At 48.6% G+C, this 26,601-nt stretch overlaps 2 protein-coding genes across 4 annotated transcripts; one reads left to right on the top strand and one right to left on the bottom strand.

Moving 5' to 3' along the window:
- The first annotated feature begins 134 nt into the window (after window positions 1–134).
- GABBR1 (gamma-aminobutyric acid type B receptor subunit 1) lies at window positions 135–15,782 on the top strand. 3 transcript variants are annotated; one of them, XM_077788968.1, is made up of 18 exons: window positions 135–343; window positions 2,605–2,739; window positions 4,828–4,998; window positions 5,561–5,662; window positions 5,857–5,922; window positions 6,184–6,375; window positions 6,473–6,715; window positions 7,065–7,128; window positions 7,624–7,701; window positions 8,148–8,298; window positions 8,741–8,873; window positions 9,436–9,552; window positions 9,994–10,101; window positions 10,552–10,645; window positions 11,249–11,376; window positions 12,017–12,145; window positions 12,942–13,085; window positions 14,068–15,782. In XM_077788968.1, the coding sequence occupies exons 1-18, from the start codon at window positions 218–220 to the stop codon at window positions 14,329–14,331; spliced, it is 2,445 nt and encodes an 814-aa protein (XP_077645094.1). In that variant the 5' UTR covers window positions 135–217; the 3' UTR covers window positions 14,332–15,782. The 3 variants fall into 3 exon arrangements, with proteins under 3 accessions (XP_077645094.1, XP_077645096.1, XP_077645095.1); XM_077788970.1 differs by lacking the exon at window positions 135–343 and adding an exon at window positions 611–704; XM_077788969.1 differs by lacking the exon at window positions 135–343 and adding an exon at window positions 866–907.
- A 337-nt stretch (window positions 15,783–16,119) lies between these two features.
- Window positions 16,120–20,859, bottom strand: RPS5 (ribosomal protein S5). The gene is made up of 6 exons (XM_077788973.1): window positions 20,762–20,859; window positions 19,069–19,174; window positions 18,309–18,518; window positions 17,628–17,756; window positions 17,305–17,403; window positions 16,120–16,242 (listed from the first exon to the last, which is right to left on the bottom strand). Exons 1-6 carry the CDS (start codon window positions 20,851–20,853, stop codon window positions 16,174–16,176), a joined length of 705 nt encoding a protein of 234 aa, XP_077645099.1. The 5' UTR covers window positions 20,854–20,859; the 3' UTR covers window positions 16,120–16,173.
- Between the last annotated feature and the right edge of the window lie 5,742 nt (window positions 20,860–26,601).

Genomic DNA, 26,601 nt, shown 5'->3' with positions numbered 1-26,601 from the left:
ACTGCCAAAAAACCCATAACAACCCCAGAACCCCCCAAAAAACCCCCCAAAACCCGCCGCGATGCCCTTTTGGGGTTGAGCCATGGGGAGCCCCGAGCGGGTGGCCCCGCGCTGGCTGGGGGCGGCCGTTTTGGGGTGGTTTTTGGGGTGGCTGCTGGGCCGGACGCCGACGTGGGCCCTAGGGAAGAAGGCCGTGCACGTGGGCGCGCTCTTCCCCATGTCCGGCGGCTGGCCGGGCGGGCAGGCGTGCCTGCCGGCCGTCAGGATGGCCCTGGAGGACATCAACGAGCGCCGTGACATCCTGCCCGACTACGAGCTGCGCCTCATCCACGTCGACAGCAAGGTACCAGGTTTGGGGTCGAAATCTGGGAGTTTTGGGGTCAAAAATGGGGAGTTTTGGGGTTTTGGGGTCAAAAATGGGGAGTTTGGGGTCAGCAATTGGGGTTGGAGGACATCAACGAGCGCCGCGACATCCTGCCCGACTACGAGCTGTGCCTCATCCACGTCGACAGCAAGGTACGGGAGTTTGGGGTCGAAATCTGGCAGTTTTGGGGCTTTGGGGTCAAAAATTGGGATTTTACAGTGACGAATTGGGATTTGGGGTCAGAAGTCAGGGTTTGGGTTAATTGGGGTTGGAGGACATCAACGAGCACCGCGACATCCTGCCCGACTACGAGCTGCGCCTCATCCACGTCGACAGCAAGGTACGGGAGTTTGGGGTCGAAATCTGGGAGTTTTGGGGTTTTGGGGTCAAAAATGGGGAGTTTGGGGTCAAAAATTGGGATTTACAGTGAGGAACTGGGATTTGGGGTCAGAAGTCAGGGTTTGGGTTAATTGGGGTTGGAGGACATCGTTAAGTGCCGCGACATCCTGCCCGACTATGAGCCTCATCCACGTCGACAGCAAGGTACCGGGGTTTTGGGGTGTGGATTTGGGGTTTTGGGGTCAGGATTCCTGCCAGAAATTGGGATTTGGGGTCAGAAATTGGAATTTGAGGTCAGGACTTGACGTTTGGGGTCAGGAATTGGGGTTGGGATCAGATTTGAGGTCACCAGGATGGGGTCAGGGGTTGTTGGGGTTTGGGGGACACCGGGAATGGGGTTGGGATTGGGGAATTGGGGTTGGGGGACACCAGAAGAGGTTTGGGGTCGGGTTTGGGGTCACCGGGATGGGATTGGGGTCAGGTTTGGGATTGGGGTGAGGATTGGGGTCACCGGGATGGGATTGGGGTCAGGTTTGGGATTGAGGCGAGTTTTGGGGTCACCAGGGTTGGATTGGGGTGACTTTGGGATTGGGGTGAGTTTTGGGGTCACCGGGATGGGGTGGGAATGGGATTGGGATGGGGTTGGGAAGGGATTTGGGACACAGGGTCAGGAATGGGATTTAGGGCAGGAGATCAGGAATGGGACCGGGATTTCAGATCGGAGGCCCCAAAATTCCAGTTTTTCCCCCAAAAATCCCAGATTTCCCTCAAAAAAAACCCAATTTTCTCCCCCATAAATCCCCACTTTTTCCCCAAAAAAATCCCAAATTCCCCCAAAAAATCCCCAAATTTTCCCCCCCAAACCCCCAATTTGCTGCCCACAAAATCCCCACTTTTTCCCCAAAAATTCTCCATTTTTCTCCCCAAAATCCCCAGTTTTCCCCCCAAAATCCCCACTTTTCCCTCTAAAAAAAATCGAAATTTTTCCCCTAAAAATCCTGCTTTCCCCCCCAAAAGCCCCCAAATTTCCCCCCCAAAAATTCGCCATCTTTCTCCCCAAAAATCCCAATTTTTCCTGGGATTTTTCCTGGATTTTTGGCCGTCCCAAACCCCCCTAAAATGTCGTCCCCCCCCAAACCGGTCCAGCGCTGTTGCCACGGCAACGGGGGGATGCTGCTGAGCGTTGCCATGGCAACGGCTCCAGCTCCTTTTCCGGACCTTTCCGTGCCCTGAATTATTCATGGAATTTTTCCTTTGGAATGGGCAAAAAAAAAGGAAAAGTGGGGGAGGGGATCCCCAGTTCTGGTATCCCGGAAATCCCGGATTTTTATGGGGGAGAAAAGGGGAAAACTGGGATTTCTTGGGGTTGAAAATGGGATTTTTGGTGTTGAAAATGAGATTTTTGGGTTGAAAATGGGATTTTTAGGGATTTTTTTGGGTTGAAATGGGATTTTTTTGGACAGAAAATGGGATTTTTTGGGTTTGTGTCCATTTTCGTGTCCACTTTTGGGATTTTTTAGGCCATTTTTGGTTCCATTTTGGGGCTATTTTTGGGCCATTTTAGGGCCATTTTGGGATTTTTTAGGGCCATTTTTGGGGCCATTTTTGGAATTATTTGGGGTCGTTTCGGGGTGGGTTTTTTTTTGGGAATTTTAGGTTTTTTTGCCTGGAACTGGCAGATCCTGGTGGTTCAAACTGGTTGGACTGGGACTGTCCCCAATTGTCCCCTCAGTGTGACCCTGACCACGCCTGGCGCCGTCTTGGATTTATGGGTCCAACCTTGGATTTTGGGGTTTTTGGGGTGGTTTTTTTGGGAATTTTGGGGTTTTTTTTGCCTGGAACTGGTGATTCCCGGTGGCTGGCACTGGTTGGACTGGGACTGTCCCCAATTGTCCCCTCAGTGTGACCCCGGCCAGGCCACCAAGCTGCTCTACGAGCTGCTCTACAACCTCCCGTTCAAGATCATCCTCATGCCCGGCTGCTCCAGCGTCTCCACCCTGGTGGCCGAGGCCGCGCGGATCTGGAACGTCACCGTGGTGAGGGGCCCAGGGGCAACTTGGGATTTGGGGGAATTTTTGGGATTTTGTTTTTTTTTTTTTTTTTTGGGAGGGTTTTTCAATTTTTAGGTTTTTTTTTCATTTCTTTGGGTAGGGGGGATTTTTGGAATTTTTCAGGGGCTTTTGGTTCGTTTTTTTATTTTATTTTATTTTATTTTTTGGGGGGGATTTTCTCAATTTTGGGGTTTTTCTTTGGAGGGAGTGATTTTTTTTAGGGTTTTTTGGGTGGGGGAATTTTGGGGATTCTAAAAAGATTTTTTTTTGGGGGGGTTCTGTATTTTTTAAAGGATTTTTTTTTTTTCTAATTTCTTGTGTGATTTTTAGAATTTTTCTTATAGGAGAGTATTTTTTCTGCATTTTTTGAAGATTTTTTTCTGGATTCTTCAAATAATTTTGGGGGATTTTTTGGGTGGTGTAATTTTTGGAGAATTTTCAGGATTTTTGGGGGGATTTTTTTGCTTTTTGGGGAGGATTTTCTGGATTGTTTTTTTTGGGTTGTTTTTGTTTTTGCATAATTTATTTGGATTTTTAAAAATTTATTAAGGATTTTTTGGTAATTTTTAGAAATGTAAAAAATATTTTTGGATTTTTTTTGGGGGATTTTCTAGATTTTTTTGGGGGTTATTTCTGATTTTTTTTTAATATTTTGGAGATTTTTTTGGCAGGGGGTTTTTTCTGCGGATTTTCTCAATTTTTTTTTTTTTGGGTTGTTTTTTTTTTTTTTTTTTGAGGAGATTTTTCTGGATTTTTGGGGTTTCTTTTTTTTCAAGACTTTGGGGATTTTTGGGAAATTAAAAGAATTTTTTACATTTTTTTATTTTTAGGGATTTTCTTAAATTTGGGGGGATTTTTTTGGTGTAATTTCTGGATTTTTTGGGGGGTTGATTATTTTTTGGGGGATTTAAAATATTTTGTAATATTTTGAGATTTTTTGGGGAAATGTTCTGGATTTTTTGGGGGGAAATGTAGATGAATTTTAAAAAAGCTTTTTAATATTTTGGCTTTTTTTGGATTTTTTAGAATTTTTTTATGTGGGGATTTTTGTGGGGTGTTTTGGGAATTTTTCTAAAAACATTTTGCAGTTTTTTTGGAATTTTTAGAGAATCTTTTGGCAATATTTGCAGATTTTTTGGGGGAATATTTGGGATTTTGGGGGGATTTTTTGGGGAAATTTTCTTGATTTTTTAAATGATTATTTTAAAAATATATTTCATTGAATTTTTCTTTAAATAAAATAAAAAGTTTTGGAACATTTGCTGATCTTTTGGGAATTTTTGGGGGGGAGTTTTTGGGATTTTGGGGGGTTCTTCCTGTCACTCTGCGGTTGCCACTTCCCGATTTTTCCTGTCATTCCCAGGACATTCCCGTCATTCCCACGTTGTTCTTCCCAGTTGTTCCCAGATTTTTCCTGTCACTCCCAGGTTGTTCCTGTCACCCCCATTCCCACAATTCCCAAATTCCCTAAAATTCCCAAATCCCCAAAATCCCCACCCCCATTCCCAAAATCCCCACCAAAAATTCCTAAATTCCCAAATATCCACAATTCCCATCCTCACAATTCCCAAAATCTCCACAATTCCCATCCCCAAATTCCCTCAATTCTCAAAATCCCCGAAATTCCCAAATCCCAAAATTCCCATAAACCCAAACCCCCAAAAATCCCCATTCCCAAAATCCCCAAATTGCCCAAATCCCCACAATTCCCATCATTCCCATTCCCATCCCCATAATCCCCAAATCCCCAAATTCCCATTCCCATCCCCACAATTCCCATTCCCAAAAATTCCCATTCCCCGTTCCTAAAATCCCTGAAATTCCCAAAACCCCAAATCCCCACAATTCCCAATTCCCAAAACCCTGAAATTCCCAGATCCCCATTCCCAAAAATTCCCATTCCCCTTTCCCAAAATTCCTGAAATTCCCAAACTCCCACAATTCCCACCCCCACAAATCCCCATAATTCCCAATTCCCAAACCCCCCAAAATCCCAAAAAAATCCCCCCAAAAAAATCCCCCAAAAACCCGGGAATGTTCCTTTTTCCGGGAATTCCTGTTGGCCATTCCCAGCTCTCCTACGGCTCCAGCTCCCCGGCGCTCTCCAACCGCCGGCGCTTCCCGACCTTCTTCCGGACGCACCCGTCAGCGACGCTGCACAACCCCACGCGCGTCCAGCTCTTCAAGAAGTGGGGCTGGACCAAGATCGCCACCATCCAGCAGACCGAGGAGGTCTTCACCTCGGTAGGAACCCCAAAACCGCCCCAAAACGCTCCCGGTGTCCGAGCCGATCCCGGAATTCCAGCAAATCCCAACTCGGCCTCGGCAGCCTCAAAATCCTCCTTGGTGCTGGCCCCAGAACCCTTCTTGGTGGCCCCCAAATCCACCTCGGTAGGAACCCCCAGAAACGCCCTTGGAGTCCGACTGAGGCCGGTGCCGGTGCCCCAGAACCATCCCAGAACTTCTCAGAATTCCCAATCCGTGTCTGGGTCAGTCCTGGAATTCCAACTTGGCTTTGGTGGCCCTAAATTGTCCTTGCTGGCCCCAAATCCTCCTTTGGTGGTCCTAAATCATCTCTGGTGGCCCCAAATTTTCCTTGGTGCCCCCAACCCCATTTTTGATGCCCCAACCCCATTTTTGATGCCCCAACTCCATTTTTGGTGCCCCCCAAAGCTATTTTTGGTGCCCCAACCCCATTTCTGGTGCCCCCAACCCCATTTCTGGTGCCCCCAACCCCATTTTTGATGTCCCCAACCCCATTTCTGATGCCCCCAACCCATTCCTGATGCTCCCACGTCCCCCACAGACCCTGGATGACCTCGACCGGCGGGTGAAGGAGGCCGGGCTGGAGATCACCTTCCGCCAGAGCTTCTTCTCCGACCCCTCCGCGTCCGTCCGGAACCTCAAGGTGGGACCCCACCCCCACCCTGAGGTCCCACCCCACCTTCAAGACCCTCCCCAGCCACTGTGGACCCCCAAAAAGAGGAGAAACCACCCCAAAAATCCATCAGGGTCACAGAGGAATGGCCAGAGTGGTGGGAGAGGGAGGCAGATTTATGCAAATGAGGTGGGCGGGGCTTTAACAAGCATCCAATCCCGCAGCGCCAGGACGCCCGGATCATCGTGGGGCTCTTCTACGAGACGGTGGCACGGAAAGTCTTCTGTGAGGTGGGAACGGGGCGGGAACGGGATGGATCCCGATGGTGGATGGTGGGAATTGATGGATCATGGATGGATGATGGAGGAGGAGGATGGATCAGTGGTGGAGCTTGATGGAGCATGGATGGGTGGATGGACCAATGGTGATGGATCAATGATGATGGATCATGGATGGATGACGGACCGTAGATGGACTCTAACGATGGATGATGGATGGAAATGAGCAGAAATTGGCGATGGACAGACGGACAGATCTCCCCACCCTTCCAGGTCTACAAGGAGAAGCTCTACGGCAAGAAGTACGTCTGGTTCCTGATTGGCTGGTACGCCAACAAGTGGTTCCGCACCCCGGACCCCTCCATCAACTGCACCGAGGCCGAGATGGCCGAGGCCGTTGAGGGCCACATCACCACCGAGATCGTCATGCTCAACCCCGAGAACACCCGCAGCATCTCCAACATGGTACTGGGACCACTGGGAGGGCTCCACTGACCCAGCCGTTGGGTCAGCGTTGGGTGGTCCCCAAGCCGTTGGGTCACCGTTGGGTGTTGTCCACCAGACGTCCCAAGAGTTCATCGAGAAGCTGGAGAAGAGGCTGGGGAACAACCCGAAGGAGACCGGGGGCTACCAGGAGGCGCCACTGGCCTACGACGCCATCTGGGCCTTGGCCTTGGCGCTCAACAAGACGGCCCAAGAGTTGGCCAAGCAAGGGGTGGGGCTGGACGAGTTCAACTACAACAACAAGACCATCACCGATGAGATCTACCGGGCCCTCAACTCCTCGGCCTTCGAGGGCGTCTCGGTGCGTCACTGGTGCCACCAAAATCCGGCCTTGGGCGGAGGTGACACCAAAATGTGGTCCCAAAAGTCAGATTTGAGTGGAGGTGACACCAAATCTGCATTTTGGGTGGAGGTTCCTCAGAAATGTGACCCCAAAATTCATTTTTGGGTGAAGGTGACACCACGGGTGGCCCCAAAATTCATCTTTGGGTGGAAGTGACGGCAAGGGTAGTCCCAGAATTCATCCGTGGGTGGAGGTGGCATCAGTGGTGTCACCAGAAGCCATCCTGGGGTGCCATTGTGGATGTCACCGCGTTTGGGCGGAGGTGCCACCTGGGGTGTCCCCAATGCCGTCGCCGTGTCCCCACCAGGGCCACGTTGTGTTCGACGCCAGCGGCTCCCGCATGGCCTGGACCCTCATCGAGCAGCTCCAAGGTGAGGGGACACCGGGGACACCCGGGTGACAGCGCCGGGTGACACTGGGGGACCTTCAGGTGGCACTCAGGGACCTTCAGATGGCACCAAACCCCTTCTGGCTCCACCACCCGTGGGTGTCCCCAAGTGCCACCAGTACCACCACCAGGTGTCATCTGTCCAGTGTCACCTGTCCTGGTGTCACCTGTGCATTGCCACCTGTCCCAGTGTCACCTGTCCCAGTGTCCCCAAGTGTCACCTGAGCCGATGTCACCTGTCTGGTGTCACCCGTGCCGGTGTCATCTGTCCATTGCTACCCATGCTGGTATCACCCGTGCCAGTGTCACCTGTCTGGTGTCACCCGTGCTGATGTCACCTGTCCATTGTCAACTGTCCATTGTCACCTGTCCATTGGTGCCCATGCTGGTGTCACCCATGCTGGTGTCACCCATGCTGGTGTCAGCCGCGCCGGTGTCACTGGTGCCGGTGTCACCTGGCCGGTGTCACCCGCGGCAGATGGGGAGTACCAGAAGATCGGTTACTATGACAGCACCAAGGACAACCTGTCCTGGTACAACAACGACAAATGGATCGGTGAGAAACGGGGCAAAAAACGGGAAAAATGGGGAAAAAATGGGAAATTCGGGAAAAATGGGGAAAATGGGGGGTCAAAAAGAGCGGGGAAATGGGAAAAAATGGGAATAAAATTGGGGAAATTTGGTGGGAAAATTGGGGGAGGTTTGGGGGAAATTGGGAAAAAAATGGGGACAAATGGGAGGAAAAATGGGAGGGAAAAAAAGCAGGGAAATGGGAAAAAGTGGAGGGATAATTGGGGAACAATTTGGGGGGAAATGGGGAAGAAATGGGGGAAATTGGGGGGGAAATTGGGGGGAAATGTGAATCAAAATGGGGAAAAATGGGGGAAAAAGGGGAAAAAATGGGGGAGAAAAAGGGAAAAATGCTGAAAGCTATGGAGATTTTTTTCTTGATGTTCCCAAATTCCAGAATTTTTTGGGATTTGTCCCAATTTTCCTCCCCAGGGGGGTCCCCTCCGGCCGATTACACCAAGGTGATCACCACGTTCCGCTTCCTGTCCCAAAAATTGTTCATTTCTGTCGCGGTGTTGGCGTCGCTGGGGATCGTCCTGGCCGTGGTTTGTTTGGCCTTCAACATCTACAACGGGCACGTGAGGTGGGGAAATCCCAAAATTCCCCAAAATTCCGGGGTTTTGGGGGCTGGGAGGGGAAAAATTGGGAATTTTCAAGGGTTTGAGGTGAAAAAAATTCTGAGTTTTAAGGGGGGTTAAAGTAAAAAAAATCTGAATTTCAGGGGGTTGAATTGACACAAATCTGAGTTTTAGGGGGTTAAAGAGAAAAAATTAATAATTTTAGGGGTGTAAATTAAAAAACGGTGAAAAACAGGGCAAAAATGGGGGGAAACTGGGAAAACTGGGGGGAAAAACCAAGGAAAAGCTGAAAACCAGGGAAAAAAATGGGGAAAAACCGGAAAAACCGGGAAAATGGGGGGGAGATCCTGGGGAAAAAACCACCGTTCCACGCGTGGCTGTTGCCGTTTCCGGTCCCCGTTTTTCCCGGGGTCGGGGCCAGGTGGCGATTCCTGGATTTCCGGGCAGGTACATCCAGAATTCCCAGCCCTACCTGAACAACATGACGGCCGTCGGTTGTACCCTGGCGCTCGCCGCCGTCTTCCCGCTGGGGCTCGACGGCTACCACATCGGGCCGGGGCTGTTCCCGCTCGTCTGCCAGGTGGGAGCGTGCGGCAACAGGCGGAGCAACAGGCGGAGAGTGGGAAAATGGGCTGGGAAAAGGCGGAGAGAGGGGGGAAATGGGATGGGAACAGGCGGGGGAACAGGAAAACGGGATGGGAACAGGTGGAGGGGGGAAATGGGATGGGAACAGGCGGGGGAACAGGCAGAGAGTGGGAAAATGGGATGGGAACAGGCGGGGGAACAGGAAAATGGGATGGGAACAGGTGGAGGGGGGAAATGGGATGGGAACAGGCGGGGGAACAGGAAAATGGGATGGGAACAGGCGGGGGAACAGGAAAACGGGATGGGAACAGGTGGAGGGGGGAAATGGGATGGGAACAGGCAGAGGAACAGGTGGAGAGTGGGAAAATGGGCTGGGAAAAGGCAGAGAGAGGGGGGAAATGGGATGGGAACAGGCGGAGACACCAACAGGGATGGAAAGAAACAGCAACAACCGGAGGAACAACCAGAAAAAGGGAAACCCGGGGGGCGGGAACAGGCGGCGGCGCCGTTTCCAACTGTGGCGGCGCGTTCCGACTGTGGCGGCGGGTGTTCCGCAGGCGCGGCTGTGGCTGCTGGGGCTGGGCTTCAGCCTGGCCTACGGCAGCATGTTCACCAAGATCTGGTGGGTGCACACCGTCTTCACCAAGAAGGACGACAAGAAGGACAAGCGGAAGGTGAGGAATTCCCGGGGCAACAGGCAGATGGGGGGTCGGGGGATGGGTGTTGTTGTTGGGATTTGGGCGTTGGTTTGGGATCTGGGTGTTCCTTTGGGATCCAGGTGTTCCACTGGGATCCGGGTGTTCCACTGGGACCCGGGTGTTCCTTTGGGACCCGGGTGTTCCTTTGGGATCCGGGTGTTCCTTTGGGATGGGGGTGTTCCTTTGGGATCTGGGTGTTCCTTTGGGACCCGGGTGTTCCTTTGGGATCCGGGTGTTCCACTGGGATCCAGGTGTTCCATTTGGATCCGGGTGTTCCGTTTGGATCTGGGTGTTCCTTTGGGATCCGAGTGTTCCACCGGGATCCGGGTGTTCCTGTCGGTACCGGTGACTGGAATTTCCACCATCACCTACTGGGAATTCCGGTGTCACCGACCAGGAATTCCGGTGTCCCTGCAGAGCCTGGAGCCCTGGAAGCTCTACGCCACCGTGGGGGGCCTGGTGGCCTTTGACGTGGTCACGCTGAGCGTGTGGCAGATTGTGGACCCCCTGCACCGCACCATCGAGGTCCGGGGGTCCTGGGAGGTCCTCCGGGGGTCCTGGGAGGTTCTCCAGGGGTTTGGGGGTGTCCTGGAAGGTTCTCCAGGGGTTTGGGGACTTCTGGAAGGTTCTCCAGGGGTCCTGAGAGGTTCTCCAGGGGTTTGGGGGGTCCTGGGAGGTTCTCCAGGGATTTGGGGGTTCCTCGGGGTGTTTGGGGGGGTTCTGGGAGATTCTGCCCTACTCTCCCCACCCCAAAAACCATCAAACTACCCCAAAACCACCCCAGAACTCCCCCAAAAATCCCCTAAAAAAACATTCCCAAATCCCGGCATTTTTTCCCAGGAGTTCACCAAGGAACTCACCCCAAATCCCCCAAAAACCATCAATCCGTCCCAAAACCCCCCCAAAAAAACCCCCAACCCCCCCGGAAATGCCCCGAACTGCCCCGAATTCCCAAATCCCGGTGTTCTCCCCCAGGAGTTCACCAAGGAGGAGCCCAAGTCGGACATGGACGTGTCCATCCTGCCCCAGCTCGAGCACTGCAGCTCCACCAAGATGAACACCTGGCTCGGTGCGCCGTTTCGGAGCTCCAGCTCCAGCTCCGCGCCTTCTCCTGCAATTCCGATTTGGATGGAATTCCGGGGTGGCCAGGGGGAAAATTTGGGGGAATTTAGGGCAAAATTTGGGGATTTTAGATGGAATTTTGAGGTGTCCAGGGGGAAGGTTTGGGGGTTCGGGTGGAATTTTGGGAGCTCAGGTCAAATTTGGGGGACTTTAAGGCAAATCTGGGGGATTTCAGGTGGAATTTCGGGGAACTCGGGTGGAATTTGAGGAATTTCAGGTGAAATTCCATGCAGAATTTCAGGATTTCATTCGGGATTTTGAGGAATTTCAGGTGGAATTTTGGAGATTTCAGGTGGAATTCGAGGAATTGAGGTGAAATTCCAGGAATTCGGGTGAAATTCCAGGAATTCATGCGGAATTTCAGGATTTAACTTGGAATTCTGAGGAATGTCAGGTGGAATTTGGTGGAACTCAGCTGAAATGTGACTTTTTCAGCCGAAATTCGTGATGATTCCTTTGGGATTTTCACTCTTTTCTGCCCCATTTTTCTCCCTCATCCCAAAGAATTTTTGGGATTTCATTTTCCCTTTTCCCCGATTTTTTTCCCCAGGGATTTTTTATGGATTCAAGGGGCTGCTGCTGCTGCTGGGGATTTTTTTGGCTTACGAGACCAAAAGCGTCTCCACGGAGAAAATCAACGACCACCGGGCTGTGGGCATGGCCATCTACAACGTGGCGGTAAATTTTAGAAAATCCTGGGAAAAATTTGGGGGATTTCCCAAAAAAAAACAAAGGGAAAAAAAATCCAAAAATTAAAAAAAAAAAAAAAAAAAAAAAGGAGATGTGGGGGAGAAAATGACAAGTGAACGTTTAGCTAAAAAGGAAAAATAGGTGCAAAAATTAAAAAAATTATCTGAAAAAAAGTCCCCACAAAATTGTAAAAAATTCCCAAAAAGTCCCCAAGACCATCAAAAATGCAAACAAATTCAAAATAATCACAAAAAAACCCTGAAGGAAAAAAGAACCCAAAAAAAACCCCCTAAAACCCCCCTAAAAATCCCCAAACTAAGAACAAAATTCCCTAAAACCCCCTCAAAAAATGCAAAAAAATTCAAAACAATCACCAAAAAAAATCCTGAAGAAAAGAAAAAGTATCTGAAAACAAATCCCCAAATATCCCCCCCTAAAAAAACCCCAAAAACGAAGAAAAAAATTCCCAAAAATCCCTATAAACCCCTCAAAAAATGCCAAAAAAATCCAAAATATTCTCCAAAAAATCCCCCCAAAAGGCCTCAAAATTAAGAAGAGCTCCCCCAAATGCCCTCCAAAGGCCCAGAATTCCCCAAATTGCCCGGAATCACGAACTCTGGAATTGCAGGTGCTGTGCCTGATCACGGCGCCCGTGACGCTGATCCTCAGCTCGCAGCAGGACGCTGCCTTCGCCTTCGCCTCCCTCGCCGTCGTCTTCTCCTCCTACATCACCCTGGTTGTGCTCTTCGTGCCCAAGGTCGGCTGGAATTCCCAGAGAAGTGGGGAAAAAATACGGAATGTGGAAAAAAGTGGCGAAAAACGGGGAGAGAACTGGGAAAAATGTGCAGAAGAAAGGGGAAAAAATGGGAAAATACGGGGAAAAATGGGGAGAGAACTGGGAAAAAGAGGGGGAAATGGGGGGGGAAATGCAGAGAAAAATGGGAAAAATTGTGGGAATGGGAAAAATAAAGGGAAAATGCGGGGGAAAAGGGGTAAAAATGGGGGGGAAATGGAAAAAATGGGGGGGAAGGGGAAAAAAGGGAAAAACGGGGGGAGAAAAGGGGGGGAAGGGGGAAAAGGAGGCAGTGGGAAAAAAAAGAAAAAAATGTGGGAAAATAGCAAAAATGGGAATAAAGGGGAGGAAAAAGGAAAAAATAAATGGGAAAAAAGGGAAAAACCAGGGAAAATGTCAGGAAAATGAGGGAAAAGGGGGGAAAAACGGGGAGAAAATGGGGGAAAATATGGGGCAAAAAAGAAGGAAAAAAAAGGGAAAAATATGGGGGAAAAAGGGATTTTTGATAATATTTTTTGAATTTTTTAAGATTTTTTTTGGTAACTTTTTTAGTTGGAATATTTGGGAAAATTTTTTTAGTTTTTGGGGGAATTTTCTTGAATTTTTTGACTTTTTTTTTTTTGAGGGGGGGGGGGGATGATCTTTTTGGAATTCTTTTTCGGTAACCCCTTGGGATTTTCGGGGGGAGGTCCTGGGATGTTTTGGGGTCGCTGGGAATTTTTTGGGAATTTTTTGGGAATTTTTTGGGAATTCGGGGCAGATGCGGCGGCTGATCACGCGCGGCGAGTGGCAGGCGGAGCAGCAGGACACGATGAAGACGGGATCGTCCACCAACAACAACGAGGAGGAGAAATCTCGGCTGCTGGAGAAGGAGAACCGCGAGCTGGAGAAGATCATCGCTGAGGTGGGCGGCTCGCCGGCAATTCCGGGACCAAACCCCTCTTCCTGAAGATTTTTGCCTTGTTTTTCACCCTTTTCCCATTGGTTTTCCCCTTTTCCTGGAATTTTTCTGGATTTTTTCACTCTTTTCCCATTGGTTTTCCCCTTTTCCTGGAATTTTTCTGTTTTTTTGCACCCTTTTCCCATTGGTTTTCCCCTTTTCCTGGAATTTTTCTGTTTTTTTGCACCCTTTTCCCATTGTTTTTCCCCTTTTCCTGGAGATTTTCGGGTTGTTTTTCATCCTTTTTCCTGCAGTCTTTCCTTCTTTTCCTGGTATTTTTCCCCCTTCCTTGTGTTTTTCCTTTTTTTCTAGTTGTTTTTCCCTTTTTCCTGTTGTTTTCCCCAGTGTTTTTTCCCTTTTCCCCCTCCTTTTCCTGGTGTTTATCCTTTTCCCATTGTTTCCCCCCTTTTCCTGTTGTTTCTTTCATATATTCCTCATCCTTTATTCCTTTTTTCCCTCATCATTACCCCCAATTTTTTCCTATTTTTCCCCCTTTTCCCCCATAATTTCCCACATTTCCCCACCCCTTTATTCCCTATAATTTTTTCCCTATAATTTTCCATTTTCCCCCCTTTTCCCCCCTTTCCCCCCGTAATTTCCCACATTTCCCCACCCCTTTATTCCCTATAATTTTTCTCCGTAATTTTCCATTTTTCCCTTTTCCCCCACAATTTCCCACATTTCCCCACCCCTTTATTCCCTATAATTTTTTCCCTATAATTTTCCATTTTCCCCACTTTTTCCCCCATTTTCATCCCACTTTCCCCCCCCCTATTTTTCCCCTTTCTCCTCATAATTCCCCCCTTTTTCTCATGATTTTGTCCCGTTTCCCCCACTTTTTCCTCCTAATTTTCCCCATTTCTCCCCCCTCACCCCCATGAATTTCCCCCACGATTCTCCACTCCCCGCCGCCACTTTTTCCCATTTTCCCCCTTTTTCCCCCCAGAAGGAAGAGCGCGTCTCCGAGCTCCGCCAGCAGCTCCAGGCCCGGCAGCAGCTCCAGCTGCGCTCCCGGCGCCGCCACTCCCGCGACTCCCAGAATTCCCAGGGCTTCCCCCAGAATTCCCAGCCCCCCCAGCATTCCCAACATTCCCAGAATTCCCAGGGCTTCCCCCAGCCCAGCCTGGTTCGCTGCCTGGTCTCGGAGCAGGCGGAGAAGCTCGGCCGCGGGAATTGCGACGGCAGCCGCGTGCACCTGCTCTACAAGTGACGGCGCAATTCCCGGCATTCCGGAATATCCCGGAATTCCTATGGGAAAACCATTCCCACCAAGAAGTTCCTGGAATTCAAGCAGAAAAATCCCAGAATTCAGGTGGGAAAGTGGCTGGAATTCCAAGCGCAAAAATCCCAGAATTTTGGTGGGAAAATACGAGAATTCAGGCAGGAAAATTCCTGGAATTCACACAGAAAAGTCCTAGAATTCATGAATTCATTAGAGAAAATCATGGAATTCATCCAGAAAAACTCCTGGAAATCCTGAGGAAAATAATGGGATTTCTGCTGAAGAATTCCTGGAATTCACACACAAAAAAAAAAAAATTCCCAGAATTCACAGAGAAAATAATGAAATTCCCACCAGAAAATTCCTGGAATTCCTGCCAAAAGATCCTGGAATTCTAGCAGAAAAGTCCTGTAATTCACCCAGGAAAAAATCCTGGAATTCACGAAGAAAATCCCAGAATTCCCACAGAAAAATTCCTGGAATTCCCATGGAAAAATTCCCAGAATTCCCGCCCAAACCCACCGGGAAATCCATCGGGTTAGAAACGCACTGTACAGAATTCCGAGATAAATCTGGGATAAAAATTCCCAGAAATCCTCCAGAATTCCCATTTGTCCTTTGGTTACCCCAGAAATGCCCCAGAATTCCCAAATTTCCCCTAGAATTCCCAAAATTTATCCCAAAAATCCTCCAGAATTTCCAATTTTTTCCCTAGAATTCCCAATTTCCCCCCAGAATTCCCAATTTTCCTCCAGAATCCCCAACATTTATCCCAAAAAATCTCTTAGAATTCCCAAATTTTCTCCAAGAATTCTGAACTTTCCCATATTGATCCCCAAAACCCTCAAGAATTCATAAATTTTGTAAAAAAATTCCCCATTTCCCTCAAGAATTCACCTTTATCCCCAAAATCCCCCAGAATTCCAAATTCCTCCCCCCAAAATTCCGAATTTTCCTCCAAAATCCCCCAATTTCCCCCAGAATACCCAATGTATCCCAAAAATCCTCCAGAACTCCAAATTTCCCCCCAAAATTCCCAATTTCCCCCCCAGAATTCCCAAAATTTATCCCAAAAATCCCCCCAGAATTCCCAAAAAATCCTCCAACCCCCTCCAGGCGAGAAAAATTCCCGGAATTCAGAGGAAAAAAATTGGGATTTGGGGCCAGGAATTCCCAGAATTTTCTGGGAATTCTCAGTTTGGCGTCTGGGCTCCAGAATTTCCCAAAATTCCTGCAGAAAAATCGGGATCCTGCTGCTCCCCACGGCTCCGAGTGGTTTTTTTTTGGGAATTTTGGGGGGTGGGAGGGGCTGGGGTGGGAATGGGGGAGGGGTAGAAAATGCCCAGAATTCCTGAAAAATCCCATGGAAATCTTTAAAAAAATCTCCTTAAAAAAACCCCCAAACCTCCTTCAGAAATAAAAAAATCTTCTAAAAATCCTTCAGAATTCTCAAATATTTCCTAAAACCCCCAAATCCTTCCCAAAAAAATTCTCCTTAAAATTAAAAAAACTCTCATAAAATCCCTCAACATCCCCAAACATTTCTTCAAAACTCCGTAATAGTCCCAAAATATTCCCCAAAAATCCCAAAATATTCCCCAAATCCCTTAAAAATTCCAAATTATACTCCCAATTTCCCAAAATCCCAATATATTCCAAACAATCCCAAAATATTCCCAATTTTCCCCCCCAGAATTATAAAATATTCCCCAAATATCCCCCAAAATTCCCCCCAAATGTTCCCAAAATTCTCCCCCAAATTCAGCCTGCGGAGCCTTCTGGATGTTCGGGCTTCCAAACCCTTGGATTTTATTTGAATTTTTGGGAATTTTAGCGGTTGGATTTGGCCACGCGCTCCAGCTCGTCTTTCTTCTTGATGGCATAGGAGTTGGAGGAGCCCTGGGAAAGGGAAAAAATGAGAGAAAATTGAGAAAAATGGGAAAAAACCCGAAAAATGTGTAAAAAAGGGAAAATGAAAAAAAAAAAAAAGTGTAAAAAAGGGGAAAAAAAAACAGGAAAAATTTTAAAAAGAGGAGGAATAATCAGGAAAAATTGAAAAAAAAAAAGGGAAAAAACCAGGAGGAAAATAGGGAGGGGAAAAAGAGGAAATATAGGAAAAATGAGGAAAATGGGGAAAAAAAAAGCCAGGAGAATAAAGAGAAAATGGGGGAAAAGGAGGGAAAATGGGAAAAATGTGGAAAATAAGAAAAACAAAACAAAACAGAAAACCCAGGAGGAAAAAGGGGGGGAAAGGAGAAAAAAATGTGAAAAAAAGGGAAAATAATAAAAAATAAGAAAAACAGTGAAAACTCCAGGAAAAATGACAAAAAATGGGAAAACATCAAGGAAAATTGGGAAAAAGAAGAAAATTGGAGAACAAAAGAGAAAAAAGGGCGGAAAATGAAGAAAATGGGAAAGAATCAGGGAAAATGGGGAAAACCAAAAAAGAGAAAAAAGGGAGGAAAAAGAAGAAAAAGGGGAGAAAAAGGAGGGAAAGAGAAAAAATGGGGAAAACAAAAAAAATTAGCAGAGAAATAAAAAAAAATGGGAAAAAGAGAAAAAATTGGGACAAAGAGGAGAAAAAACATCAGGAAAAAATAGAAAAAGACCCGAGGAAAATGCAAAAAAACTGGAAAAAAAGAACAGGTAAAAAGGGAAAAAATTGGGGAAAGCAGGAGAGGGGATTTGGGGGAATTGTGGGTGGGATTTTGGGGGAAAGTTGGGAGTTTTGGATGGGATTTTGAGACCTGTGGGTGGAACTGTGGATGGAATTGTGAGTGGAAATTTGGGAATTGTGGGTGGAATTGTGGGTGGAATTTTGGGTGGAAATTTGGGAATTGTGGGTGGAATTGTGGGTTGGATTTTGGGTGGGATTTAGGAATCGTGGGTGGAATCGTGGGTGGGATTTTGGGTGGAAATTTGGGAATGGTGGGTGGGATTTGGGAATTTTGGGAGTCCCACCTTGGCGGCGTTGATGAGCTCGTCGGCCAAGCACTCGGCGATGGTTTTGATGTTGCGGAAGGCGGCCTCGCGAGCGCCCGTGCACAGCAGCCAGATGGCCTGGGAGAAAAACGGGAATTCGGGATAGAAACAGGAATTCTGGGGTAGGAAAGGGGGATTTGGGATAAAAAAATGGCAATTCGGGGAAATTTGGGTTAAGAAATGGCAATTTTGGGGGGAAAAAAAACAGGAAAAAATGAGAAAAAAATGGGAAAAAGTGGGGAAAAAAGGGGAGAGAAGGAGGAAATTTGGGAATGAAGGGAAATTTGGGAATTCGGAGGCACCTGGTTGACCCGGCGCAGCGGGGACACGTCCACGGCCTGCCGGCGCACGGTGCCGGCGCGGCCGATCCGCGTGGAATCCTCGCGCGGCCCCGAGTTGATGATGGCATTCACCAGCACCTGCAGAGGGTTCTGGAAACAGGGAAAACGTTGGCAAGGAATTCCCAAAAAAATCCCATGGGAATTCATGAGAAAATCCCAAAACATCCATCCCCGAATCATGTTATTCCCTAAAAATCCAAGATTCCCCCCATTTTTCCTCCTGAAAACCCCATTTCCCCCCCAAAACCTCAATTTTTTTTCCCCCAAACCCCTTTTTTTTCCTGTTTTTTCACCAAATTCCCGGATTTTTCCCCATGTTTTGGGATTGCCCACCATCCCAGTGAACAGATGGATGATCACCAACCCATGCCCTTTTTAATCTCACTTTCCCCCCTAAAAACCCCATTTCTGCCCCGTTTTTCCTGGAATTTCCCCCATTTCCCCCAGCATTTTCCCCATTTCTCAGGGCTCCCCACCTCCCCGGTGAGCAGGTGGATGATCTCGGAGCCGTGCCCTTTTTAATCTCGTTTTCCCCCCTAAAAACCCGATTCTGACCCCGTTTTTCCCGGGAATTTTCCCGTTTTTCCCGGGAATTTTCCCGTTTTTCCCGGGATTTCCCCCGTTTTCCCGGGATCTCCCCACCTCCCCGGTGAGCAGGTGGATGATCTCGAAGGCGTGCTTGACGATCCTGACGGTCATCAGCTTCTTGCCGTTGTTGCGGCCGTGCATCATCATGGAGTTGGTGAGGCGCTCCACGATGGGGCACTGCGCCTTGCGGAAGCGCTTGGCCGCGTAGCGCCCGGCCGAGTGCGGCAGGTACTTCGCGTACTTCTCCTTCACCGCGATGTAATCCTAAAAAATTCCCGAGTTCCGGGATTGGGTTTGTGATTCCGAGCCCAAAACCCCCAAAATCCCAGCCCAAATCCCACAAAAACTCAGATTTTTATCTCTGTATAACGACAGGGGGGGAAAAAAAATCACCCACAATTTCCACCTGCAGGAAATTTAACACCAGCCCCAGGTTCCCTCTGGAATTCCAGCTCCAGATTCCCATGGAAAAGTGGGAATTTCAGCCCCAAATTCCCATGGAAAAGTGAGAATTCCAGCCCCAAATTCCCTCCAGAATTCCAGGAATTACCACCTGAATTCCCTCCAGAACGCCAGGAACCCCAGCCCCAGATTCCCATGGAAAAATGGGAATTTCAGCCCCAAATTCCCTCCAGAATTCCAGGAATTTCTACCTGAATTCCCTCCAGAACGCCAGGAACCTCAGCCCCAAATTCTCTCCAGAACTCCAGGAATTCCAGCCCCAGATTCCCATGGAAACCTTGGAATTCCAGCCCCAGAAACCTCGGAATTCCAGCCCGTTTCCCCTGGAAACCCAGGAATTCCAGCAGCCCACCTGCAGGGAGATGTCGTTGATCTGCACATCGTCCGTGCTCCACTTCCCAAACAATTTGATGTCCGGGGTCTCCGTCACTGCAGGAGCCGTCTCCCAGTCTGTCATGCTGGGGAAAAAATGGGAAAAATGTGCAAAAAAAGTGGGAGAAAATGGGGAAAAAGTGTCAGAAAATGTGGGGAAAATAAGGGAGAAAGGGGGGAAATGTGGGGAAAAGTAGGAGAAAATATGGGGGGAAAAATGTGGGGAAAAGTAAGAACTGAGGAGAAAAATGTGGGGGGAAAGGCGAGGATAAATGGGGAAAAGCGTGGGAAAAAAAAGTGGGAAAAAGTGGGAGGAAAATGGGGAAAACTGAGAAAAAATATGGGAAAAAGGAGGAAAAAATGGGGAAAATGAGAAAAAGAAGAAAAATGTGAGAAAAACTCAGGAAAAGTAGGAGGGAATATGGGGGAAAGTAAGGGAAAAATGTAGAAAAAAGGGAAGAAAATGTGGGAAAAAAGGGGTGAAAAACTGAGGAAAAGTGGTATGAAAAACGCCAATCAGTTTTTAAAACTTAAAAAATAATAAAATGGTTATAAAAACAGCAATATAAATAGAATAACAAAATTTAAGGCTAGGACAATTACAAGACAATAAAAAGCAAAGGATTATGAACATTTGGATGGTTTTGGACAGTGAATTACAAAAAACGTACTTTGTGAACAAAGAAATACCCGTAAAAGTAATAGTTTGTTGTGTATTTATATTTCATATTTCATCCCTAAATTTTTTGTAAATTAAAAACATTTTTAGTTTTTGTTAGCTTTTTTTTAATTTTAACAGTTTAAAAAAGATGCAGAGAAAGCAGAAGAATGTTTTTTTTAATAAGGAAATAGTCACTTTTTATGGGCCTCCTCTGTTAACATTTCTGTGTAAAGAGTTTTTTGATTACTTTATTTTTCCACTTAAATCTGTAACAAAATTTATGTCGCAGAGTTTCTGTTTTAACATTGTGTTGTGACTTAAAATGACATTTATCACACTACTTAGAAAAATTGACAGCATGACTTTCTAACATTACACATACAATATTTATTATAACATTTGCAAAAAACCAATCACAGAATAAGCATTTTTCACAGTGGGGAAAATGGAAAAAATACGGGGGAAAGGGGAAGAAAAAGTGGGAAAAAAGCGAGGGAAAATGTATGAAAAAGAGAGGAAAAATATGGGGGGGGAAATGAGGAAAAATGTGGGAAAAGGGAAAAATGTGGGGGGAAAAGCGGTGAAAAGTGGGAAAAAACCCAAGGAAACATCTTTTCCTCCTCCGAGTAATTTCTTCCCCATTATGGAGCTTTTTTCCTATTTCCCCCCCGTTTTTCCTCTTTTCCGGCTCTTATTCCCTTTTTCCCTCCTTTTCCCCACTCTAAATCCTATTTCCCCCTCCACCTTTTCCACATCCCCCTTTCCCTCCCCAAATCCCAGCAGCCGCACCCCAGACCTTTAATTTAAAATTAAACTTTATAAATCCGTGATCGCCCCCCCCCTCCCCGCGCTCCCAGCCCCACTTCCCCCCTTTCCCGGCCTTCACCGCCCAAATTCCCACCCCGCTGCCTTCCCCATCCCCATTCCCCCTCCCAAACCCCATTTCTCCCCTCACAATGCTCGTTTTTCCCAGGAAATTCCCGCTTTTCCCGCGCCCCCCCCATCGCCTCACATGGCGGCCGCTTCTCCTCCGACCCAGCAAAAGAGCGCTACGGGGCTTCCCGGCCGCTTATATACCGGGACGCCTCCGTTTACGTAACGCATGCGCAGTTTCACTGTACGGCACCGAACACGCTTCCACCCTCGGTGCGTGTGTGGCGCATGCGCCGTGGCGATGTTACGGCGCAGCCGCCATGTTGGTTACGGGAATCCGCCTCAAAGGCCGCCGGGGTTGGTTTTAAGGGGCTAAAAATGCGCGCGGAGGTGACAAAGAGGGGACAAAAAGGGGGAAATGAGGGGACAAAAAGAGACACGCAGGCCTGGAGGGACACGCGGAGGGGAAATGGCCACTTACGCGTGGACGAAGAAGGGGAGAGCACTCATTGGACGAGGGCGAGGCACACTGACAAATCACAGCTCGCAGTGCGCGTGACGTCAGGGGTTTCTAGGCAGATTTACGGGGGACCACCTTTTCGGCTATTTAGGGGACCCCAAAAGTCCCAAGTCCCCCCAAGTCCCCTCCGCACCCCAAATCCCCCAAAATTCGTCCCAAAAATCCCACTAAAAAAAAATCCTCCCAAAAATCCACCCCAAAGTCCCTAAAAAATGCCCTAAAAATCAACCAAAAATCGCCCCAAACCTCCCCAAATCCCATAAAAATAAAATTACTTCCCAAGAATTTTCCGAATCTCCCAAAGAATCCATCCCAAATTCCTGAAATCTCAATTAAAAATCCCCCAAAATTAAAAAAAATTCTCAGGACAGACTAAAAACACCCCCAAAATCCCAAATAATCCCTAAAATCCCCTAAACCTGCCCGAATGTTAAAAAAAAAAAAAAAAAAAAAAAATCTGAAAAATCCCCTCCCCAGAAATCCCCAAATTTTCCCAAAAATTCGCAAAAAAACCCCAAACAAACAAAAAAACAAAATTACCAAAGAACCCACAATATTATTTATATAGTTTATAGAAACGGCTTTTTTATTGTTTTTATTTGGTTAGACGGAGGACTTTAGTGGAAAAAGTATGAATATACATTTTATTTTGATATCATTCTAAATACGGAAATATAAATTCAGTGTATACATATATATATAAAAATATAAAATAGAAATAAAAATAGTATTAGGCAGAGATAGACTATGAATAACACCATACATCAATCTACATTTAAAATGTAAATTTGACTATAAATGCGGAAAATAGAAATAAATTTAAACGGAGTTTAAATAAAGATTTTTTTTTAAGATTTTTACTTGGATAGAGGCAGGGTTTTATTTTAAGCAATATAAACCTTTTAGAACTCTAAATCTAACTATAGAAATATGTAAGCAATCTATTAAGATATGTATAAAAATATAAAATATAGTAAAATATAATAAATGGAATAAATGTAAGGAATTATGAAAATACAATTATATACCAATATACATTATAAATCCGAATGTGAATATAAATGTGAAAAATGTAAAAATAAACTCTATTGAAATGCAGTTTAAGAGGAAAGGTTTTTTCTTTCGGTTCCTACCGGGTCCGAGGCAGGTTTTTTGTTCCGTTCTTTCCCGCGCGGATCTTTGGGGCATTCGCTGCTGACGGCGCAGTGCTGCCGCCGTGTGGGCAGAGAGCGGCACTGCAGCCCGCCGCCCGCGGCCGCCATCTTGGGAGTGGCGTGGCGCGGACTCGCTTGACCTTCTCGAGAGGGCGCGAAAACGAGGACGTTGAAATTCGAGGACCCGTGTCTGTTTTTTACACCGCCTGAATTGCCCGCACCGCCGGCGCCCCCCGACGGGATTTTCCGCGGCGGTTACGGTGCCGTGAACACGGGCTGTGGGGTCAGGAGCGCCGCGAGCGTGCGGGTTTTTGGTGGGAGCCGACAGGCATCGGCAAAAAACGCCTGTCACCATCAAGGTCCCCACGGACCGCCATCTTGTCGCGGACTCACTTGACAAGTGCTGCCACCTTGTGGACACAGGGCGGTACTGCAGCCCCGCAGCCAGCGCGACCCCAAAACCACCGGGACGGCCCCGGGACCCCCAAAATTCCCTTACGGATCCCAAAAACCCCCCTGGGACCCACAAAATTCCCTTCGGGACCCAGAACATCCCCGTGGGACCCACAAAATTCCCTTCGGGACCCAGAACACCCCCCTGGGACCCTCAAAATTCCCTTCAGAACCCCGAAAACCCCCCTGGGACCCACAAAATTCCCTTCGGGACCCAGAACATCCCCCTGGGACCCACAAAATTCCCTTCGGGACCCAGAACACCCCCCTGGGACCCTCAAAATTCCCTTCAGAACCCCGAAAACCCCCCTGGGACACCCAAAATTCCCATCAGGGTCCCCAAAATTCCTCCTGGGAAGCCCCCAAAACACTTTGAGACCCCAAAATTCCCTTCAAGACGCCAAAATTCCTAATGGGACCCCCCAAAACCCCTGAGATCCCCAAAATTCCCATCAGGGTCACCAAAATTATTTCTGGGACCCCCAAAAACTTCGTGAGACCCCCAAAATTCTTTTCAGGACCCCAAAACCTCCCCCAGGACCCTAAAAATTCTACTCGGGACCTCCAAAATTCCCCCCAAAAACCCCCGGAGACCCTCAAAATTCTCCCCAGGACTCCAAACCTCTCCCTGGAATGCCTAAAATTCCATTTGGGACCCCAAAACCCCCCTGGGAGCCCCAGAATTCCCTTCAGGACCCGGAAATTCCTCCTGGGACCCCCAAAAACCCCCTGGGATGCCCAAAATTCCCTTCAGGACCCCAAACCCCCCCTAAGATCCACAAAATTCTACCCGGGACCCCAAAATTCCTCCCAAAAACCCCCTGAGACCCCCAAAATCCTCTGCAGGACTACAAAACTCCCCCTAGGACCCCCAAAATTCCCATCAGGGACCCCAAAAGTCCTCATGGGACCCTCCAAAAACTCCCAGAGACCCCCAAAATTCTCTTCAGAAAACCAACTCCCCCCTGGGACTCCCAAAATTCTACACGGGACCCCCAAAATTCCTCCCAAAAACCCCCTGGGACACCCAAAATTATCCCCAGGACTCCAAAACCCCCCTGGGACCCAAAAAAAACCTATCAGGGTCCCCGAAATTCTTCCTGGGACCCCCAAAAACTCCCAGAGACCCCTAAAATTCCCTTCAGGACCCCAACCCACCCCCGTGGGATCCCTAAAATTCTACCCGGGACCCCCAAAATTCCTCCCAAAAACCCCCTGGGAGGCCCAAAATTTCCTTTCAGGACCCCAAAACTTCCCTTGTGCCTCCCAAAATTCCCATTGGGACCCCAAAACCCCCCCTGGGACCCCCAAAATTCCCTTCAGAACCCCAAACCCTCTCCAGAATCCACAAAATTCTACTCGGAACCCCCAAAATTCCTCCCAAAAAACCCCTGAGACCCTGAAAATTCCCCCCCCAAGACTCCAACCCCCCCCCGGGACTCCCAAAATTCCCTTTGCGACCCCAAAACCCCCCCTGGGACCCACAATATTATACCCGGGACTCCCAAAATTCCTCCCAAAAACCCCCTGGGACGCTCAAAATTCCCTTCGGGACCCCAAAACCCCCCCTGGGACCCCCAAAATTCCCTTCAGGACCCCAAAATTCCTCCTGGGACCCCCCAAATACTTCCAGAGACCCCCAAAATTCCCTTCAGAACCCCAAACCCTCCCCAGGACCCACAAAATTCTACTCGGGACCCCCAAAATTCCTCCCAAAAAAACCCTGAGACCCTCAAAATTCTCCCCAGGACTCCAAAACCCCCCCTGGGACCCCTCAAAATTCCCATCAGGGTCCCTGAAATTCCTCCTGGGACCCCCCAAAACTCCTTGACACCCCAAAATTCCCTTCAGGACCCCGAAAGTCCTCATGGGACCCCCCAAAACCCCCTGAGACCCCCAAAATTCCCATCAGGGTCCCCGAAATTCCTCCTGGGACCCCCCAAAAACTTTGTGAGACCCCAAAATTCCCTTCAGAACCCCAAACGCACCCCCAGGACCCTCAAAATTCCACCCAGGACTCCAAAACCCCCCCTGGAACGCCCAAAATTCCCTTCGGGACTCCAAAACCCCCCCTGGGATCCGTAAAAATTCCCATCAGAGTCCCCGAAATTCCTCCTGGGACCCCCCAAAACTCCTTGAGACCCCCAAAGTTTCCTTCAGGACCCCAAACCCACCCCCAGAACCCCCAAAATTCTACTCAGGATCCCCGAAATTCCTCCCAAAAAAACCCTGAGACCATCAAAATTCTCCCCAGGACTCCAAAACCCCCCCTGGGACTCCCAAAATTCCCTTCGGGACACCAAAACCCTCCTGGGACCCCCAAAATTCCCATCGGGGTCCCCAAAATTCCTCTTGGGACCCCCCAAAAACTCCCAGAGACCCCAAAATTCACTTCAGGACCATAAACCTCCCCAGGACCCCCAAAATTCTACCCGGGACCCCAAAATTCCTCCCAAAAACCCCCTGGGAGGCCCAAAATTTCCTTTCAGGACCCCAAAACTTCCCTTGTGCCTCCCAAAATTCCCATTGGGACCCCAAAACCCCCCTGGGACCCCCAGAATTCCCTTCAGAACCCCAAACCCTCTCCAGAACCCACAAAATTCTACTCGGAACCCCCAAAATTCCTCCCAAAAAACCCCTGAGACCCTGAAAATTCCCCCCCAGGACTCCAACCCCCCCCCGGGACTCCCAAAATTCCCTTTGCGACCCAAAACCCCCCTGGGACCCACAATATTATACCCGGGACTCCCAAAATTCCTCCCAAAAACCCCTGGGACGCTCAAAATTCCCTTCGGGACCCCAAAACCCCCCTGGGACCCCCAAAATTCCTTTCAGGACCCCAAAATTCCTCCTGGGACCCCCCAAATACTTCCAGAGACCCCCAAAATTCCCTTCAGAACCCCAAACCCTCCCCAGGACCCACAAAATTCTACTCGGGACCCCCAAAATTCCTCCCAAAAAAACCCTGAGACCCTCAAAATTCTCCCCAGGACTCCAAAACCCCCCCTGGGACCCCTCAAAATTCCCATCAGGGTCCCTGAAATTCCTCCTGGGACCCCCCAAAACTCCTTGACACCCCAAAATTCCCTTCAGGACCCCGAAAGTCCTCATGGGACCCCCCCAAAACCCCCTGAGACCCCCAAAATTCCCATCAGGGTCCCCGAAATTCCTCCTGGGACCCCCCAAAAACTTGTGAGACCCCAAAATTCCCTTCAGAACCCCAAACGCACCCCCAGGACCCTCAAAATTCCACCCAGGACTCCAAAACCCCCCCCCTGGAACGCCCAAAATTCCCTTCGGGACTCCAAAACCCCCCTGGGACCCTAAAAATTCCCATCAGAGTCCCCGAAATTCCTCCTGGGACCCCCCAAAACTCCTTGAGACCCCCAAAGTTTCCTTCAGGACCCCAAACCCACCCCCAGAACCCCAAAATTCTACTCAGGATCCCCGAAATTCCTCCCAAAAAAACCCTGAGACCATCAAAATTCTCCCCAGGACTCCAAAAACCCCCCTGGGACTCCCAAAATTCCCTTCGGGACACCAAAACCCTCCTGGGACCCCCAAAATTCCCATCGGGGTCCCCAAAATTCCTCTTGGGACCCCCCAAAAACTCCCAGAGACCCCAAAATTCACTTCAGGACCATAAAACCTCCCCAGGACCCCCAAAATTCTACCCGGGACCCCCAAAATTCTCCCAGGACTCCAAAACCCCCCCTGTGACTCCCAAAATTCCCTTCAGGACCCCGAAGTTTTTTCTGGGACCCCCAAAAACTCCAGAGACCAAAAAATTCCCTTTGGGACCCTCAAAACCCCGCCTGGGACCCCAAAATTCCCTTCGGGACTCCAAAAACC

Source organism: Lonchura striata, chromosome 29, assembly GCF_046129695.1.
Source record: "Lonchura striata isolate bLonStr1 chromosome 29, bLonStr1.mat, whole genome shotgun sequence".
Taxonomy (NCBI): domain Eukaryota; kingdom Metazoa; phylum Chordata; class Aves; order Passeriformes; family Estrildidae; genus Lonchura; species Lonchura striata.
The sequence above is the reverse complement of the archived record's forward strand: the minus strand, read 5'-3'. Positions and strand labels throughout refer to the sequence as shown.

Excerpts from the sequence above, each read along its gene's own strand:
- GABBR1 (XM_077788968.1), top strand. The coding sequence starts at position 218 with ATGTCCGGCGGCTGGCCGGGCGGGCAGGCGTGCCTGCCGGCCGTCAGG. Across the intron at positions 4,999-5,560 it reads CCGAGGAGGTCTTCACCTCG|ACCCTGGATGACCTCGACCG; the intron begins GTAGGAACCCCA and ends CGTCCCCCACAG. Across the intron at positions 7,129-7,623 it reads CCTCATCGAGCAGCTCCAAG|ATGGGGAGTACCAGAAGATC; the intron begins GTGAGGGGACAC and ends CACCCGCGGCAG.
- RPS5 (XM_077788973.1), bottom strand. The coding sequence starts at position 20,853 with ATGCGTTACGTAAACGGAGGCGTCCCGGTATATAAGCGGCCGGGAAGC. Across the intron at positions 19,175-20,761 it reads GGAGGAGAAGCGGCCGCCAT|CATGACAGACTGGGAGACGG; the intron begins GTGAGGCGATGG and ends TTTTTTCCCCAG. Across the intron at positions 17,404-17,627 it reads CGCTGCGCCGGGTCAACCAG|GCCATCTGGCTGCTGTGCAC; the intron begins GTGCCTCCGAAT and ends TTTTTCTCCCAG.